Source organism: Stigmatopora argus, chromosome 11 (assembly GCF_051989625.1).
Source record: "Stigmatopora argus isolate UIUO_Sarg chromosome 11, RoL_Sarg_1.0, whole genome shotgun sequence".
Classification (NCBI taxonomy): domain Eukaryota; kingdom Metazoa; phylum Chordata; class Actinopteri; order Syngnathiformes; family Syngnathidae; genus Stigmatopora; species Stigmatopora argus.
Genome location: NC_135397.1, coordinates 2,188,972 through 2,206,577, shown reverse-complemented (window position 1 = coordinate 2,206,577; position 17,606 = coordinate 2,188,972). Strand labels below are relative to the sequence as shown.

The following is a 17,606-nucleotide window of genomic DNA, read 5'->3' as shown; positions in this document are numbered from 1 at the left end:
GAAAAATGGCAATGGGCAAACAAGCAGAAGAAAGACAAATTGTTGGGGTTATTCTGGGATGTTATTATAAGTTCATTAATCATTAATAGGTAATGAAGCTATATTTCAAGTTGGGACCGAGCAAGCTCGAGGACACTTCCCCCCACAGCTGTTTTCGAGCCCATTTAATTGTTTTCAGGACTATTGACACCACATTCCAGGCCAAGGATTGTTGATCTAAGTTAGCAATGAAGATCTACGAAGGACTCTTAAATTGCTTTGACTTGGATTCCGGCAGATGGCGATAATCAAATCAACTTCCGAAAATACTGGCATATTGTTTAAAAAATACTGTCGCTCTCTTTACCTTTTATGAAATTGTTTGCTTACTTGTGCAAATTCTTACGCAGGGGGTTTTTGGTTTCCGACCTGATATGAAATTGTTGTGGCAGTTGTTTTTTGACCTTAATGGTGTTATTCGGTTAGCTTATGCACTTGTTTGAATCAGAATACCTTAAGTGTCTTGATTATGCGCCGACTAAATTGACAGGAGGATGCCGTTTCTTCAGAATCATCTGGGACGAGGACGAGTCACGGTGGATTCTCCTTGCAAGTTTGTAGCTAGATTATGTCAATGACGTCTCTCTGATTTGATTAAAGTATACGTAATAATAAACCTATTACAAAGGGTTCAGTATTCACTCAAATCTATTGTATCATTATTAAGAGGAACATCAATCAGATCACCTTCCATTAATTAATTTATTTGGGCTATCTAAAATGTGAGAGTACTACTACTTCATGAGTCGTAGCAATGACATTATCTTTCCGAGCGTGGGTTGGACTCAGTTCAGGAGGCAATTCCAAAATATCAGTGGGCTCTCTGATATAAATGACCATAATGACAGCCATCATGGAGGTGTTTCTCATTGCCATTCTCAGCTTGTTATTTGGCCAAAATAACTGATGAGAACACAAATGGTCTCCTTTTGTGTTCTGAAACCCCGAGTGCAAATAACACAAAAGGCAAATTATTTATGCAAAAGCTCTTTAACTTTGAGAGCGTTATTCATTGTCGAGCGCACAAGCGCCATCCATCATGTTTAAAAGCTCGCCGGCTTAACACCAGACTTTGGGTACAAAACAATATCTCTTGATTATTCTAATCTCCTGCCGCCGGGGAAAAGACATTTGGTTATACTTAGATGTCATTGTCACAGTTTACCAAACCTATTCATACAAATATTCGTCACCTCCCCAAAAAATAGAAGCGTATTTTCTCCATTTCTCCGCAATCTATGCAACCTATCATCCTAGGTTTTTTTTTTTTAAATGATCAGCTCACAAGAAAAATACCTTAAAATGTTGGATGTGATCAAATTCAGCTAAAGAAGCCGTGTACAAACTTTGTATTACAAGGATTAATTTAATGTTTAAGACGGACAGATGGGGCCAGGGGATGCGGCTTAAAAATATATGATTGGAAACAATATAAAACTGTTTATATTGATAATGATTCTGTTAGTTTGATGGTCCTGGAAAATTTATCTCCTGCCCAAAAACTTTCAGATATTATTTGGGGGGAAAAATTCGTCATTAGAGAAGCAAATATGCACGATTTAAATAGATAGAAAGCAAGGACAGTGCCAACCTATAGAATGCTAACCAAAAAATTTTGTGTCATAAATTCACAAAGAACGGAGTCGCAGTCTTAGTGTCCTCATTAAGAAGAAGAACAAAGTGAGCGAGAACTTTGAGAGCTTCATCCCTCACGGTTTCCAAAAGTTTGTCACTGGCAAAATCATACAGATGCTCCTAACATTTCTACGGTACTAAAAGCAACGCAACTGGGACAAGCTGGTGTTCACTCAGAGTGCACTCGTTTATGACGTCACGATGTACTCGTGTATGTTTTAAGAGCTGCGAGGCGCCGGAACACGGCTTAACCCACGCGAGGGGAATATCACAGAAGAGCTAAAGAGAAATGGAGACGATGACAAAAACGGGGCGAGGTTAACGAAGAGTAAAGACAAGGGCAGAAAGATAGTAAAGGGAGAGAGAGGGAGCCATTAGGATGTGGAGAAGGGAGGTGGTGGGGGGTCTTAGTCAGAGGAAATGTCCTGTAAAGAGGACAGAAGGGGAAAGAGAAACAATGAAAGAGGCGGATAGTGAGGGGGCACGTGGGCCCGAAGAGGATGAGATGTAGGACAATGATAGATCATCTTCTGGCAGCTGCTATTTGTCATGCTGTTATTGGGAGGGAAATGGAATTGGGGTGCAGCGGCGGAAAGTGCCAGAGTCCAGAGGTGTGGCCATTACGGCAGGAGGGAGCAACGGGAGGCAGACGGTCGGAGAGATAAACTCCACCTTTTAGCCGGCCGGACTTTCGCGGGGGTCTAATAAAGTCCTAGGAACCATGTTCTCCGCTGGGCTGACTCAGCTGGCTTTTTTACACTGATGGACGACTCTGCGCTGTCAGAGATTCAGATAAGGTTGGGGGATGCATCCTTTAAAAATGCAGTCTGGCCGCTAGTCAGCACGGTAATCAGAGTACAGCAATATTTAAGTACTATATTTTGATGACTTTATATTGGTTTTGCATTGCTCCAATGGCGACTCCCACACAGCAGTTTCGTTCTCCGCATGACTAACACTTTAAATGGGTACATGTATGACTAGGTGGCACTGGACACAAAACTGTTGGTGCCAGGACTAGTGCAAGACTTACAACGTCAACTCAAAGGTTATTTCTGCTAATAATGCCTTCTCCCATTACACATAATACTAAAATTGTCTGGGAAGGTGTTTCCTTACCCGATCACACTCTTATCTGATCTATCTTCCCTCTTCCAGTGGCTAGCAATACCATACCTATATGGTATCTCCTTTGGTCAGAGTTGCCCTATCGAGACAACAATGCTACCTCCAGGAGGTAGCATATATATTCAACACTAGTTTTGTATCACTATTTCCTGTAACTGTTTCTTTCTCTTTGGGGTTTGGTGGCGAAGGGTTAGAGTCGTCGTACCCCGACCAAGAGGGTGCGGATTCAATTCCCCGCCGAGTATCCTTGAGCAAGATACGGAACGCAACGTTGCTCCTGATTCTGTGTTAGGATACTGCTTTTGCTACTTTTGTAGTTCTATACAGGACAAAGGGCAGGGAGCATGGTGTCTTGACCGAATGAATGCTGTTTTTTGCGTAGTGTTCTGTTGTTAAGACAATTTAGAAAGAGAAAAATCTGACAGAAAATATCTGGAATCCACGGTTGCATTGTGAGGGACTGAAATCAATAATAAATATGACCACTGAATTAATGTCAAAATGCCGACATTCGCATTAGCCGTGTCTCTTCTTAACCAATTAGGTGATGTGGCTAGACTTTGAAGATTTAATTAACGACTTCAGAAAGCACCGTCTGGAAGATGCAACAACAGGAAAGCTGCATCGCTGCTTACAAACAGCTGGGCGGGCAAGATAAAAGTAAAGACCCGGTCAGGGTTGGGGAAATAAATACATAAATGTCACAATGCGACACAGAAAAATCGTTTTTCTTTTTAAATTTCTACTTCAGTTTAACATCCGTTTGTTTCACTTTTAAAGGAAAACATTTATGCTAGACAATTTTATTTCGTTACTGTCATGGGGCTGCTCAGAGTGTTTTGTGACTACAGAACGTCTGCATCGTAAGAAAAGTAAATAAAGCTCTTTACAAAATGCTATCTGCTGTTCACGCCAACAAGAAAACGCATTTTAAATTAGCAGTGGAACTAAGATATGCTTTTTTAAATGTTTGTGTGTTCATCGACATTGTTTTGTGCCTCCTCGTGCTCTGTGATTGGCTGGAAACCAATTCAGGGAATTCTATTCTTGTTTATTTCTAACCATCAGGGCAGACTTATTGGACCCACTCAGAATTTATTTTAATAAGCGGGGCAAGTGGATAAATGCTGGTGCAACATTGTTGTACCGAAGAGCCCGCTAAAAGAGTTTACAATCGGTACAGTCTAATATTTTCTTAGTGATTGCATGTCTCATTCCCTTTAAGAGAAATACGGTTGGGACGACGGCGGGCCCAGTTGGCCAAGATGGTCCATAAAGTCACAGATTGAAAAACGAGCGGCGGCTGCGCTGCTCAATAAAAGCAAGAAGTAAAAAAAAGCAGCAGTGGTCAAGTAGAAAGCATTCTATACAGGAAAGTCCTTGGGTTAAAAGGTCCTCCACCTACGACGTTTTCAACTTTACGACGCCCCCGTGCCTCACCATTTGGTTTCTTCTTAGCTTATGTATACAGTGGTACCTCTACATACGATCTTAATTCGTTCCGGGACTGAGCTCGATCTTCTCGTAACTCAAGCGAACGTTTACCATTGAATCCACCGCAACGCACTCGAAACCGAAAAAACAAATTTAAATGAACTTGGATTAATATATACAGACACACTCAAACATACGTTTAATGTAACTTTACACAAAACTGAATTCTAGTTTTGTCTTAATCTTTTGTTACCTTCGTTTTCCTGGTTAGCGGTTTGCCACGCCTCCACCCTCACGTTCGCTATCGATGGGCTGTTTGCTGTTGTATTCCCTTCAAAATATACCGAAAATGATGCACACAAATGTCCTCACAATAGGATAACGCACGACCACTTGCCAACGAGAAGTAGTCTTGAATGAGCGATCGTGGGAGCTAACAGGCTACGGAAGGAAAAACAGAACTGAAAAAATGCAACAGCTCAGCCTACCCACGTATTGATTGTGGTTAATGAAGTTTTATTCTGAGAAAGGGTGCCATTGGCTATCGGTGTTGTGTGCACGAGTATACTTCATTACCCAGAAAGCCCTCTTTTTGCCCACGCATGCGCGTTGTGCATTTTCTAGTCCATGTGTAGGAGAAACTCGTGTGAAGAAATCGTTCAGTGCACGTAGATATCTGTTATACACGAAAGAGATGCGGCAAAAAAAGACAATGATAAACAGCCTCTCATGTCATGGCCACCTGGCTTTTTCGCATATCGAATTTTTTCTCGTATCTAGAGCGAATTATTTGCTCAAAATTTTCCTCGTATCTCGAGCATCTCGTAGGTAGAGCTGCTCGTATGTAGAGGTACCACTGTAGTTTTTGTTTGTGTGCCGGGATGAACTTTGCCTTTTTCAACCTATTTTTTTCACATTTTGGTCCCCTGAGATTCATTTGGCGTGGAAATCAAGTTTGACGTCAGAAAAAGATTGGAAAAATGTGGATCAGATCGGTACGCAGAAGCTACGTTCAGACCAACGTTAAACCGTCCGTCATAGCTGGTCACCACAATTTTTTTTGTCAACCTTTCGTCAGCAACAGGCAAAGTCAGCAAAAGCAAGCAACTTCTAGTTCACGTAATGTAAAAATATGTCCAGAAATGTAACGAATTGGATAGCATTTATATTTCATGTTGCAATGTTGAGTCTGACTGGAGTGAAACGAAGAGATATGGACTGACTGGAATTGACTTAATTTATGCCATTAAAAAAACTGTACTAAAATATTTGTCACGATAGTAAACAGAAGCAGTATTTGCTTTTGAGCAAACACCTATGAGTCATAGATTTTTATTTGAATGACATTTAAAAAGCGCAATAATGACACACAACAATGCGTCTTGACTTAGTCGGCATTCAAAAAAGAAGCCTCATGTCGACTTTTACTGCTGCCCTGAGAAAAAAGTGATGTTTTTGACTGTCGCGGTGGTAGAAGTGTATAATTATCTTTCAAACTATATAGTGTATACTTTTTATTGCTTATGTATGACATGCCTGACAGGGCCTAGACTTGTCAAAACTCATTAATTGGATTTCTTCCCAATGAGAAGCCTTTTTATCCCTCAGCACAAATTGTCTCTTTAAAACCTACTTCTTAATAATTTTATATATAACAAATAGTTTGTATTCACATGGTATTAATCTATTTAGTATTATATTGTTTGCTATTCAACTCCATATATGTTGACTACTACTTATGTTGTTTAATTTATTTTGTATTTATTATTAATCATTTATTGATCATTTATGTTTTTTAGTTATTTATGCACTTACTGACATATTTATGTTGTTGACTACTTATTTATTATTTATTGATTATTTATTTCTCTGTTTCTTTGTTGTTGTAATTTGTGCAGAATACTTATTATGTTGAGTACTTATTTATTATTATTTATGGATTATTTATTTGTCTGTTTCTTTGTTGTTGTTATATGTGCAGAATACTTACATTTATTTTGTATTTATTATTAATCATTTATTGATCATTTATTAGTTTTTTTTGTTATTTATGCACTTACTGACGTATTTATGTTGTTGACTACTTATTTATTGATTATTTATTTGTCTGTTTCTTTGTTGTTGTTATTTGTGCAGAATACTTATTATGTTGAGTACTTATTTATTGATTACTTATTTGTCTGTTTCTTTGTTGTTATTTGTGAGGAATACTTATTATGTTGAGTACTTATTTATTGATTATTTGTCTGTTTCTTTGTTGTTGTTATATGTGCAGACTACTTATGTTGACTACTTATTTATTATTATTTAATGTTTTTTTTTGTCTTTTGTTAGTTGTGCATGTGGTCGTGAAGCTTAAAATCTCATTATACTTTTTATAATGACAATAAAAGCAGTCAATTCAATACAATTTAGAGAATAGCTGACCAGATCATATTTTTTTTGTCATTATTTCTGCTGAAAATATCCGAGAGGCAAAACACTCCATATAATAATAACAACAATAAATTACCATTTTACATGCCTAAAAGATCTATTCCTCGAAGCAATTCACTTGCATGCTAATTGGAGAGTGACTTTGGTATCACATGAAACCTGCCATGTTTTTTGTTGTTCTTTTTTCACGCTTTAGAAGTGCTAAGCGCTTTAAAAAAAAACGGGCTAATATATGCCAAGGATGCTTGGGCGCAGCTTGAAAATGGCACTTGGCGGCCCGCGGGAGAGGCTGGCGTGACTCGGCAGAGAGGTCGCCTCGCATGAGGGGTGCGGAGAGGCGTCAGGTGTCAAGGAGGGAGGCAAGGCTGAGCTGACACCAGACGCCGCACCCACTCACGGCCAATGTGAGAAGAAAGGCGATGTGGCAAGTGTACGTCTGGCTGCCTGGCTGCAGTCGGACCCAAAAAAAAGTGAGGATTCCGTGCATGGAAACATGACAGGCGTCGGAGCGTCACGAGAACAAAAAAGAGGATGCTGAGAAGAAGGGCGATATCTTGCTAATCGTGAGGGCTAAGCGTTGGAAATTGTCGTTAGCAAGGGTTTGGGACAAAGTCGTCCTTGGCGAAAATGTGACATTCGTAAGCGAGAGGCATCGTGGGATATAGAAGAGTGAACTTGACAAGGATTAGGTGCAAAGACGCAATGAATACAAATGTGCTATTATGTCTATTTCATGGAATCTTTGTTTAGCCATGTAAGGCAAGTGAGAAAACGATTACCATCGGTAATGCTTTTCAGGCCTAGAGCGTTAAAAAATAAATAAAATAAAAGCGAACTAAACCCAAATGCAAATACGTAGTCAACAAAGAAGTAAAAAGTGACATGTTACATGGAATTATAATGTAATTATACATGACATGAGACCTTACACGAGCCATTCCACCAAAATCGGACACTCAGAAAATGACAAATTTTTGTCTTCCTTAAATGACTAAAGATTTGATAAAATTTTACATCATAAAATATGAGAAAGTTTTTAATATCTTATATCTGGAGGCAGAACTATCCCCAAACTGTACTATGGCTTGACCAATAACTCAAATAATCTTCATCATTCAACAATTCTGACCGTTTCCCACCCTATTTTTGACAATTGTGACTGAAAATCATCTATAATGCTAAAATTACCGTATTTATTTCTCCTTGTATAAAGGTCTTGCCTCTTCCCCAAAACTAAAAGACACATTTCCATAAATAATTAACCTGGGTATTTTAAATTCCCTCTTTTATGGGCAGGCAGGCACAGGAGACCAAACTGTTTGAATAGAACCCAAGTAATAAAAAAACTAACATTTCCCCAATATTTGCCTTGAAGCTGTCATTGTGGGTCATCTGTAATTAATTTGAGATAAAAAAAGGTGCTCTAGGCATCATCAAAATGATTGTCATTCCTCACTCAAATATTCCCATAGTTTATCCTCATCACGACATCCATCAGCGTCTCAGGTGAGCTCTCTGACAACAGGTATTAATGAAATTTAGATTGATTATCAAAGTAAGGAATAATTCAAAATTGTCCGGGAGTCGGCGCCGGAACGTGACGGCAACCCATGAATTATAAGAGGAAGCTAAATAATGGAAAGCGCAACTTTGGGTGAGCCATAAAAAAAGAGGAAAGACGATTTTATGGCTCAAAGTGCAAGCAAAAGCTGAAAGACATGTCATTAATTAAAGGACTGCATGTGGTCACACGCTAAGTGATGTCTTTGTAAAAGCCTCACTTCCATATTTCATGGAGTGAGATTAATAAGAGCATTTTTTTCAAACTAACTACTATAGGCTCACTTTTGTGACAAAAATAAGTCATCATTTTCTCATCGAGTCATCAACACAAATCCTACAAGTCTCAGGAATTTATCTGTTTGTTTGTTTTTTGTTATTTATGCACTTACTGACTTATTTATGCTGTTGACTACTTATTTATTTATTTATTATTTATTGATGATTTATTTGTCTGTTTCTTTGTTGTTGTTATTTGTGCAAACTACGTATTTTCACGACTGTAAGGCGCACTTAAAAGTCTTACATTTTCCCCAAAATAGACAGGGCACCTTATAATAATATTATAATCAAAATCCAGTGCTTTAAATATGGAAAAAATAAATAAAATGTGTCATTCATTGAGGGTGCGTCTTATAATGCGGTGCGCCTCATAGTTGTGAAAATACGGTACTTAATGTTGACTACTTATTTATTTATTATTTTTTAAGCTTTAAATCTCATGATACTTTTTATAACGACAATAAAAGCATTCAATTCAATTTAGAGAAGAGATTAAATTTGACCAGATCATTTTTTTGTCGTTATTGCTGCTGAAAATATCCGAAATCCAAAACACTCCATATAATAACAATAAATTTCCATTTTACTTGCCTAAAAGATCCATAAAAATGCCATATCTGCTAGACATGACCTTAGCATGTTTCACAAACATATCTTGCATGTAAATCCATATGCCGGGACTTTTTTTGTATTCTGAGTTGGCTCCCGAAACCAAAGCATCAAATAAGAAATCTTCAAAAAAAATAATAAACTGATGTCCACAAGCAACACAAATGTGCGTGTGTGTTGTGTCCAAGTGACTTTGTATTGTTGTAAGTAGGATAGAAATAAAAGGTAAATGATCTGCTATGCAAGTAATAACAAAGTTAGCAAATAGGCACATTGTGTCATATTTTTCCCATGACAAAAGTTAAGCTTTGGATTTACAAGTATTTTAGAGCACTATATTTCCCACGGGACAAAGTGGATTTGATGTTAATTCTCTCAACCCTGACAGCGACAAAACTCTGCCAGTCAACAGCTTGCGCGGCAGACACTTTGGAAGGAAAACACGGGCACGGATCAGCCAAAGGCAAATGAATTGAAATGGAAATTCAGCCATTTAACGAAGCTTGCCTTTGCAGGTAGTTACGCTCAATTCCAAAGGTTTTTCCAACGCTGCTTCCTCTCCCTTTACTTCTGCTTTACAGTCAATACAAAAAAAACGGATGCGAGATCAACGTTTCTGTTTGTTGTACCTACTGCACTACTTTTCTACATTTTCAATCTTCTCCCTTGCTATATTATTGGGATTCCTATGCCATAGCAGTACCACCAATCTATCCCAAGATGTCCTCATCTATCTCTCAATAGTTAGCCAATTAGCCACACTGAGTAATGCATAAAAGACAATTGAAAGTAGCAACATGTTTCAAACAGCACACATAACAATCATCCCAATATCAATTATCATTCATCCATTATTAATTATATGAGACAGAGGATAGTTACTCAAAAAATTGATATGTTAACAATTTTGCAAGGGTACGGAGTTATATTGTTGTTTATGTTGTTGCATTACTTTAACATTTGTGGCAGATCAGTTCATTATCAATGAAAAAGTGGAAGGGGGGCTGTCATATTTGTATTATTTTGTACAATTTTTCAGCAAATAAATTTAAATGTATTTTATCCTGGCAATGGGCATCATGGTCTAAAATAGCTCATATCGGAACAGATTTTATTTTTTACTTAGCACTGGCCTTTTCATGCCAAAAAAATAAATAAATCAAATTACCTGGTCGATGAACACCTGCGCTCCTCGGGGGCTCATGAGCAGCACTGCCCGCCGCAGAGTGTCCCGGTAACGGTTGAGTTCCTCGGTGCGCAACGTGCTAAAGAGGTCGCTGAAAACCCGGCTTACGTTGCGGTCCACCCTCTGCAGGGAGACATCCAGCCCCAGTCGGGAGGCCTGGTCCATGAAAGTCTGCAGACCGCGGATATCTGGCGGGGAAAACAAAAGCATAACGGTCAGCTCAAATGATATTCCCGGTCGCGATAGGACAAAGCAGGACAGGATGGTCAAACGTGACGGACCATTAACTCTCAAAATGTATTCACAGCAGTCCGAGTGTGGATGAAGTCGGTAGTACGAAGACGTGACCTTGACAGAATGGGACAGTTTCAATCCCACCGGACAGCACGTTTAAAGTAGACTAAAAAAATAAAACTTGGACAAATTGTGGAGAAAGTGCCTGGAATCAAACCCACACCCCCATTACTGTGAAGCAAATGTGCCCACCACTCTACACGTTACCTGCAAAAAAAACAGTGTAAACCACTGTTGATTCATCAATTGAGACTTCATAAGTGGTGCAATATTTTCCCTTTTATTACAAACTCACACAAAAGTGGACTATTAGGGCCACACTGAAAAGGTCAAAGTATAACTTTTTTGTTTCCCTTGATATTGTTTCAATATATTTTTTTCCTGAAATGCCCTAAAAATTGTAATTATTAATCAATCAGTGCCACACAAATTGGAATTTCTAACTGGGATTTTTTTTGTAGCATGGAAATTCTTACACTTTAAAAAATGATCAGTTAATACAGATGTTTTTCTTCCATACTATTCACCCAAATTTATTCTCATATTTAAAACTGGAGCACAGTGTCAAAGTAGCGGCCCGGGGGCTAAATCTGGCCCCCGCATCATTTTGCGCGGCCCGAGAAAGTAAATCATGACTGCCGACTTTCAGTTTTAGCATCATATTCAAATTAAGATTATAGTTGTGCATTATACATCCAGACTTTTTAAATCAATCATTGCAATTTTGTGATCCATTTTTTAGTTAAAAAGAATTTTGTAAAATTGGACCCCTCGCATAGTCGGAGATAAAAAAAAAAAAAATTCTATGTCATGAAAAGGCATATTTTTTCATCTCAGAACGATGTTATCATCAGAAGACGGAATTAAACTTCCTTCTCCAACCTCAACTGGTCTCTAATGTACTGTATGACATTCTAGTTATGAGTACTCACACAATACTGTACGGAGTATTAAACATTTACTGCTGAATATGAGCCTCCCGCTCCATTTTTTTTTATTTTTTACTAGGCTCCACCATCCTTTTCCCATCTTGTCGACCGCTGCTACTTTTACACATTAAATGTCTTTTGTTCTCATTTTCAAAAGTGAATCAATAAGATAGCTATTCATAATTTCAAAGGTCGGCAGATAAATCCCGACCGCTCTTCTCTTTGCAGATGGCGTCCCCGCAGTGAAGCGTTTAAAATTTCAGCGAGAAATGTAATTTTCTCCCTCCCACAACGGCTTCGCTTTCATTTATTTTTTTTAGGAGAGTTCACTGTGCCTCTCTTAAGAAAGTCATATTAAAATCAAATGTAAACGCTGCATAATGAAGGATGCCATTAACAGTTTACTATATTTTTAGGAGTGACTCCCAAAGGGTCACCTAATTTAATTTTTTTTATACCTTCTATTAATTGTAGTAAAATTCCCACTCTCAAGACCAAAGTTTAAAGTCTCCACTAAATTGCAAACATGTCAAATGAATTTTATATTTATATTATATTACATTTAGCTTTCGGCGAAGCACGTACTTGTAAGAATAGTTTTCCCAAATACTTTTTACTTTTACTAGAGATACAGTGGTTATACAGTTTGGTCAATAAGACATGACAACAATAATAATCACATGACTCCGTTATACCAATCAGACACAAGCTTGCATCACGTGGCCGTAAATAATTAAATATGACATGACAAGTGACCATTAAAGATTTTAAAGAGCTGTAAAAAATAAAAATATTTCACAGAATGTTTTTTGGTCAATTCAATGACTTTTGTGACTTGTTTTTGCTCAATCAGGTCAAATTCAGATGATAATAAACTGTAAAATTGGTAATTTGCCTGTAATTTGTCTTCTCTAGCCTTGAAATGTTTATCAAGCTTCTTTAAACAGAAGATGAGCAGTTGGATGTTATTTTTTTAATTAAAAACTGCACTTGGATTTTAGCGCTACAATAAGTATGCTTGTTTTGCAAAACAAAACATACGCATTCCATTTCCAGGCACTGTGATGCCTTTTTATGTTTTAGTAGTGCAAACAGGCAACAGGAAAAAAAGCTCTGTTGCATGACAATATTCACAGAAATACAATCACAGGAAAATCCATAACATTAAACAGCGGGAGTGCGGCTCTTCTAATTAAGTTGGAGTTTTAGCTGCTTGGGGCGGGCTATGAAAATTATCTTAAAAGGTTTTTTTTCCATACCCGATGTCGAGACCGAAAAACAACATAACGGTGAGTCATTGTCATCAAGCGTACATGACCAAGCAACCTACCAAAGCATATTGTCTTTTTCAATAAACAGTAAAGCTCACTTATGTCATATTGCAATTTAAATTTAAAGCGGTATGAATAATAACGGTTGCTGCTTGATGAAACTTTTCAATGTGCAAAAACATGACATAAAAATCATTTGTCAACTCTAGAAAATTGAAATAGCCACCTTCCACAGTGATTCTTTAAATATGAATGGACATTAGCTAGGACAATTTTTTTGACAAAGCACAAACATGATTTATAATCCAATCACCATTCCCTCTGGCCGCACGAGGTGACTGAAATGAATAAGTTCTGGCAGCAAAATTATTCATCATAGTAATACATTGTGATAACTCCACGGGTTCCGGTTATAAAAAAAGAAGAAAAAAAGCTTCTACAAAGAGGACACTCTGTTTAAGTTAAATATGACATGACAAGTGACCATTATACGCACCTGCATTGTTTTCCTCAATGATCATATCTCCAAATTTTACAAGTGCTCCTTCAGCATTATTACCTCCCCTGAGATCAAGTTCAGGGAGGACCTGGTTTTATGAGCGGGTTTATTTTATTTACAGTCTCTGAAACAGGGGGTTTCCAAACTATAGCAAAAAAGGGCCATTTTAGCTGCAGGATTTCATTTCAAACAAACAAAACAACACATTTTCACCGTCATGGTGTCTTGCTACAACTGTAATCAGTTGATGGCACCCAGCTGCTGTTTTTTCAACAGGAACCTGATTGGTTCTGTGTTGGATAGGGTGGGACCAAAACCAGGAATAATAAGTGAACTGGACTACAAGCTGTGCTTTTTTTCCCCTTGTTTGGCTGGCCTGAACTAATACTTAATATTTTCTTTCATTTCTTTGACCAGCAGCCTCTTAATTTTTTTTAGGCTATATTTATCTTAAAAACTTTTTTGTTAACAGATGCCTATTTAGCCTGCTACTTATTTATTCGTGCACTTCATAGTGAAGCTTTAAATCTCATTATTGAACTGAATGCTTCTATTTTTAGCACAATGTGCATGAATAACAACAACAAACAAACATACAAGTAAATAATCAATCAATAATAAATACTAATAAATAAAATAAATACATAATAAATAAATAATAATAATAAATAATAAACACATAATAAATAAATAATGAATAAATAATAAATAAATAATAAATACATGAATAAAAAATAAATAAATAATAAATAAATGAATAAATAAATCAATAATAAATAATGGATAATGAATAAATAAATAATAAATAATGGATAATGAATAAATAAATAATAGATAAATAATAAATAAATAATAGATACATTTAAGTAGTAGTCAACAACATAAAAAAGTATAATGTATTATGACAAAGGCATTCAATTCTCCATTTGACTATTGTTAATTTAACGTTTGTTTTGCTTATGGTTCTTGATAAAGTAAACAATAGCCCTCCCAAAAAGCGACTATATTTTTATATCTCCCTGGAAACAGCAACTATATTCGAGCCAGTTTACTGCAGGCATTCAATACAAAGTTTCTACTGGGTTAAGAGGCGAAATAGTTGAAAATTAAATTCTGAATAAACTGTTACAGATGAGGTCATTGCTACAGTCTGCTCGATCCGTTTTCATGTCAACAACTTGGACAGCCAGTGAAGGGACAACTAACGTAATCCAATCAAATCCAAGACCACAACAGGTCGGTCCCACGACCACCTAAGCGTCAACTCTCTGACCGTTAGCGTCAAAAAGGCAGATTTTCTTCTATATTTTTAGATCTGGATTTGTTTTAAACTCAGTTTTCACTCGTGTGAGCTCCAAGTCCCCATAACAACGTTTCCCGGCGTTTATTCCGCCACCGCCTTAAGCGTTCCCCCTCGGACGGCGTCGCTCCGGCGATGAGCGTATCATGATGAAAGGGCTCACAGCTTTTTCCCGAGCTGTCAAGCTCCGTCACCACCCGAGCGGAAAAGCCCGCCAAATGGCGACGCTGTAAGCCCGTGTTTACTCAACAAAAAGATGAGTCTGTTTAAGTGATGGCGAGAACAAAAATCGTCGTTTCATCCCGTGTAAGATACTGTAAATCTATTTTTTTTAAACGCCATCTTCACAAGTGGGAAAACTGGCATCATATCTGGCTCTTATGTAATCCCCCCCGCCATCGAGACTGTAATTTCCAAGGAGTGGGATGTTCTGTCTCATGCAAATGAGTTTTGTGCACCCCGGGGTTGGGTATTTGTTGAGCACCGAGCATTTAAAAAAAAAGCAAGCGTGAACTGTGAAGCGTACGCGAGCTGCACTTCATCACCGCGACGCCGAATTACACTTCATTAAGAGTTGGGAACTGTGTACGTGGTGGCATAAATGATGGGAGAAAGTGTTTGCCCCCTGCTGGATTGTGGATTTTTAGGAGCGTTATGGAAAAATGAATGAAGTAAAGCTTATTTAATCATTTATTTATTGCACTTTTGTCCCATTGAAATGTTTGGCATCCTCAAAAGGACCTTTATACCTCACGAAGAAGAAGCAATTCATTTTAGAAAAGGAAATGGGGTTTGGATTCAAGTCACTGGCAATTTGGCGCTCAGTTACCAAGTAATTGGCTTCTGGATTATTATGTGACTAGTATCAAATTTTATGCCATTGGTGTCAAAATGGTGGCCCGGGGGCTAAATCTGGCTCGTCGCGTCGTCTTGTGTGGTCCGAGAAAGTAAATCATGAGTGCCAATTTTTTAAATTCAGATGAAGATTAGAGATGTGGAGGGAATATTTTATGGGTTTCCCCTTTTTAAAAATCAATAATTTTGAAATCTAAATTTGTATTTTTGTCTGTTTGTTTGTTTTAGTTTAAAAAGATGTTTTTAAAATGTAATAATAAATATCTAAAATATTTTCTGTTTTCTACTTTAGTATTTAGCATCATTTAAATATATTTTGTTTCCTTTTGAAATGAAAAACAAATGATTAAAATATTTTTCCCTTAATAATAATAAAAAGCTCAAATAAACATTGTTTTAGATCTATAACAAACTGAAAATTACAGATTTTTAAAACGCAATATTTATTCTTTTCCTTTTTAATAAAAAAGGTTTAAAAATATGACATTTAATATTTACCCTCTTAACTGATTAAAAAAATGTAAATAGATTTTTTAAAAACCCACAAGAGAATATTTACTACTACATAACAGCCCTCCGGATGAAATCAAAACTACAATGTGGCCCGCAACAAAAAAATGAGTTTGAAATCCCTGCTTTATAGCAACAACTCAAAACAAGGTTTTAAAATAACGGAGGATTTGGGGACGTTTATCCTCAAACAAATGTTTTAACTCAGTCTGGTTGTCTGCGATAGGTCATACTACATTATCTCGATTGGGGTGAAATCCATACTTTGACTAGGCTCTTCCAGATAGCCAGAGTAACTTACTGTTTCATCCAGGTCCTGAAGGAGCAAAGCAGCCCCAAAACATCTGATACTACAAGTAGGTTTGGTTGGTGTAGACCAAAAAATAGAGGTGCACTTTATAATATGGACCAATTAGCTTAAAGACGCCGTCCTTCTTGCGTGCAGTTAAGAGCAAGAAAACGAAAAGTTTTTCGTAAGAGTTCTTCAACCGATTGTGTCACTTTTGAGACAATAAACTGAAATCACTATTTTGTCCTTAAAAAAAAAAACATCACAATGAAGAAATCCATGACCAGAATTAAATGAAACTCCTTATTTATCGATCTCCAAGTATCAATTTACCTTTCCAAACTGAAAATGTTTATTACCACAGTTGTTTCACTCTTCGAAGAAAGATTAAGCCTTCACTTCACCGACTGCCGGAAAAAAAAAAAAAATCGATGCATCAACCAACAAACAATCTTCTCCTATTTTCTCCAAATTTTCAACCTTAATCACACTCGTGTGATTGACGCTATCGCCTTCCCTCCACCATCATCAGGGATTTAATTTCAAGCGAGAACAAGACTGACAACAGCGTCAAACAACTTAACAACCTGTGTCATGTTCTCGCCAGTCAATCTCTTTACACCCTTTTCGCCTTTTATGGAAGAGCAATTAACCAAAGGTCAGTCGCACCTTCCCGATCCGTCACAAAATCATTGGACGAGGAAGTCGGCGGTGTTATGACTCTAACGACTTCAACTAGGCTTAATTGAGATCCACTCGTATAACGCGGCGAGAAATCTTACGAGTTTAACCGTTAAACCCAGAGGTCTGCCACCACGACAATCAGGAAGGATTTTTTTTTTCGGCGACCGGTCACCTGCGGTGAACCTCTTCACGATTCAGACACGCCGCAGATTTCCTTTCAACGTTGCGGCTTTCTCTTGACAAAAGGGAGTGCGCTTTAATCAAGATCACGTCGACAATAATCCCTCCTTGAGTCTCTGCTGTATTAACATGAGTAAATCCTAAAGGAGCTGGAATTGGAGTGTCAAGGAGACCCGCATAATCTCAAGGAACACATTTTAACACCTCGTTAAGATGGTTAAACATGGACTGATTACCGGGACAGAATTCGGGTAAAAGTTCGATTTTCTGATGCTTCCGAGAGATGCGATTTTGGATTCGTGATCTGCTAAAAAGTTGGTCAAATGTTCAACTTTTTGGGTCAAGCGCCACCAGTTAACAATCACAAAGTGCCCTCTGTACTTGGCGTCCAATCCGAGGTGCCCCGTTGTTAGAAAAGTCAATCTTTTCAATCCTGGGAGGCCTTTTAAAATCAATCAAGCTGCTCGAAGTTCACTTTGATAAGCA

At 37.6% G+C, this 17,606-nt stretch overlaps 1 protein-coding gene across 3 annotated transcripts in view; it reads right to left on the bottom strand.

Moving 5' to 3' along the window:
• grid1a (glutamate receptor, ionotropic, delta 1a) overlaps positions 1-17,606 on the bottom strand; it is a 213,864-nt gene that overhangs the window by 79,661 nt on the left and 116,597 nt on the right. For 2 of the 3 annotated variants that reach the window (XM_077613223.1, XM_077613224.1), the window contains exon 4: positions 10,292-10,497. In XM_077613223.1, the coding sequence (XP_077469349.1) occupies positions 10,292-10,497 (206 nt within the window). Of the gene's footprint in view, positions 1-10,291; positions 10,498-13,299; positions 13,550-17,606 lie in introns of those variants that run through there. The other variant, XM_077613225.1, reaches the window with a different exon arrangement.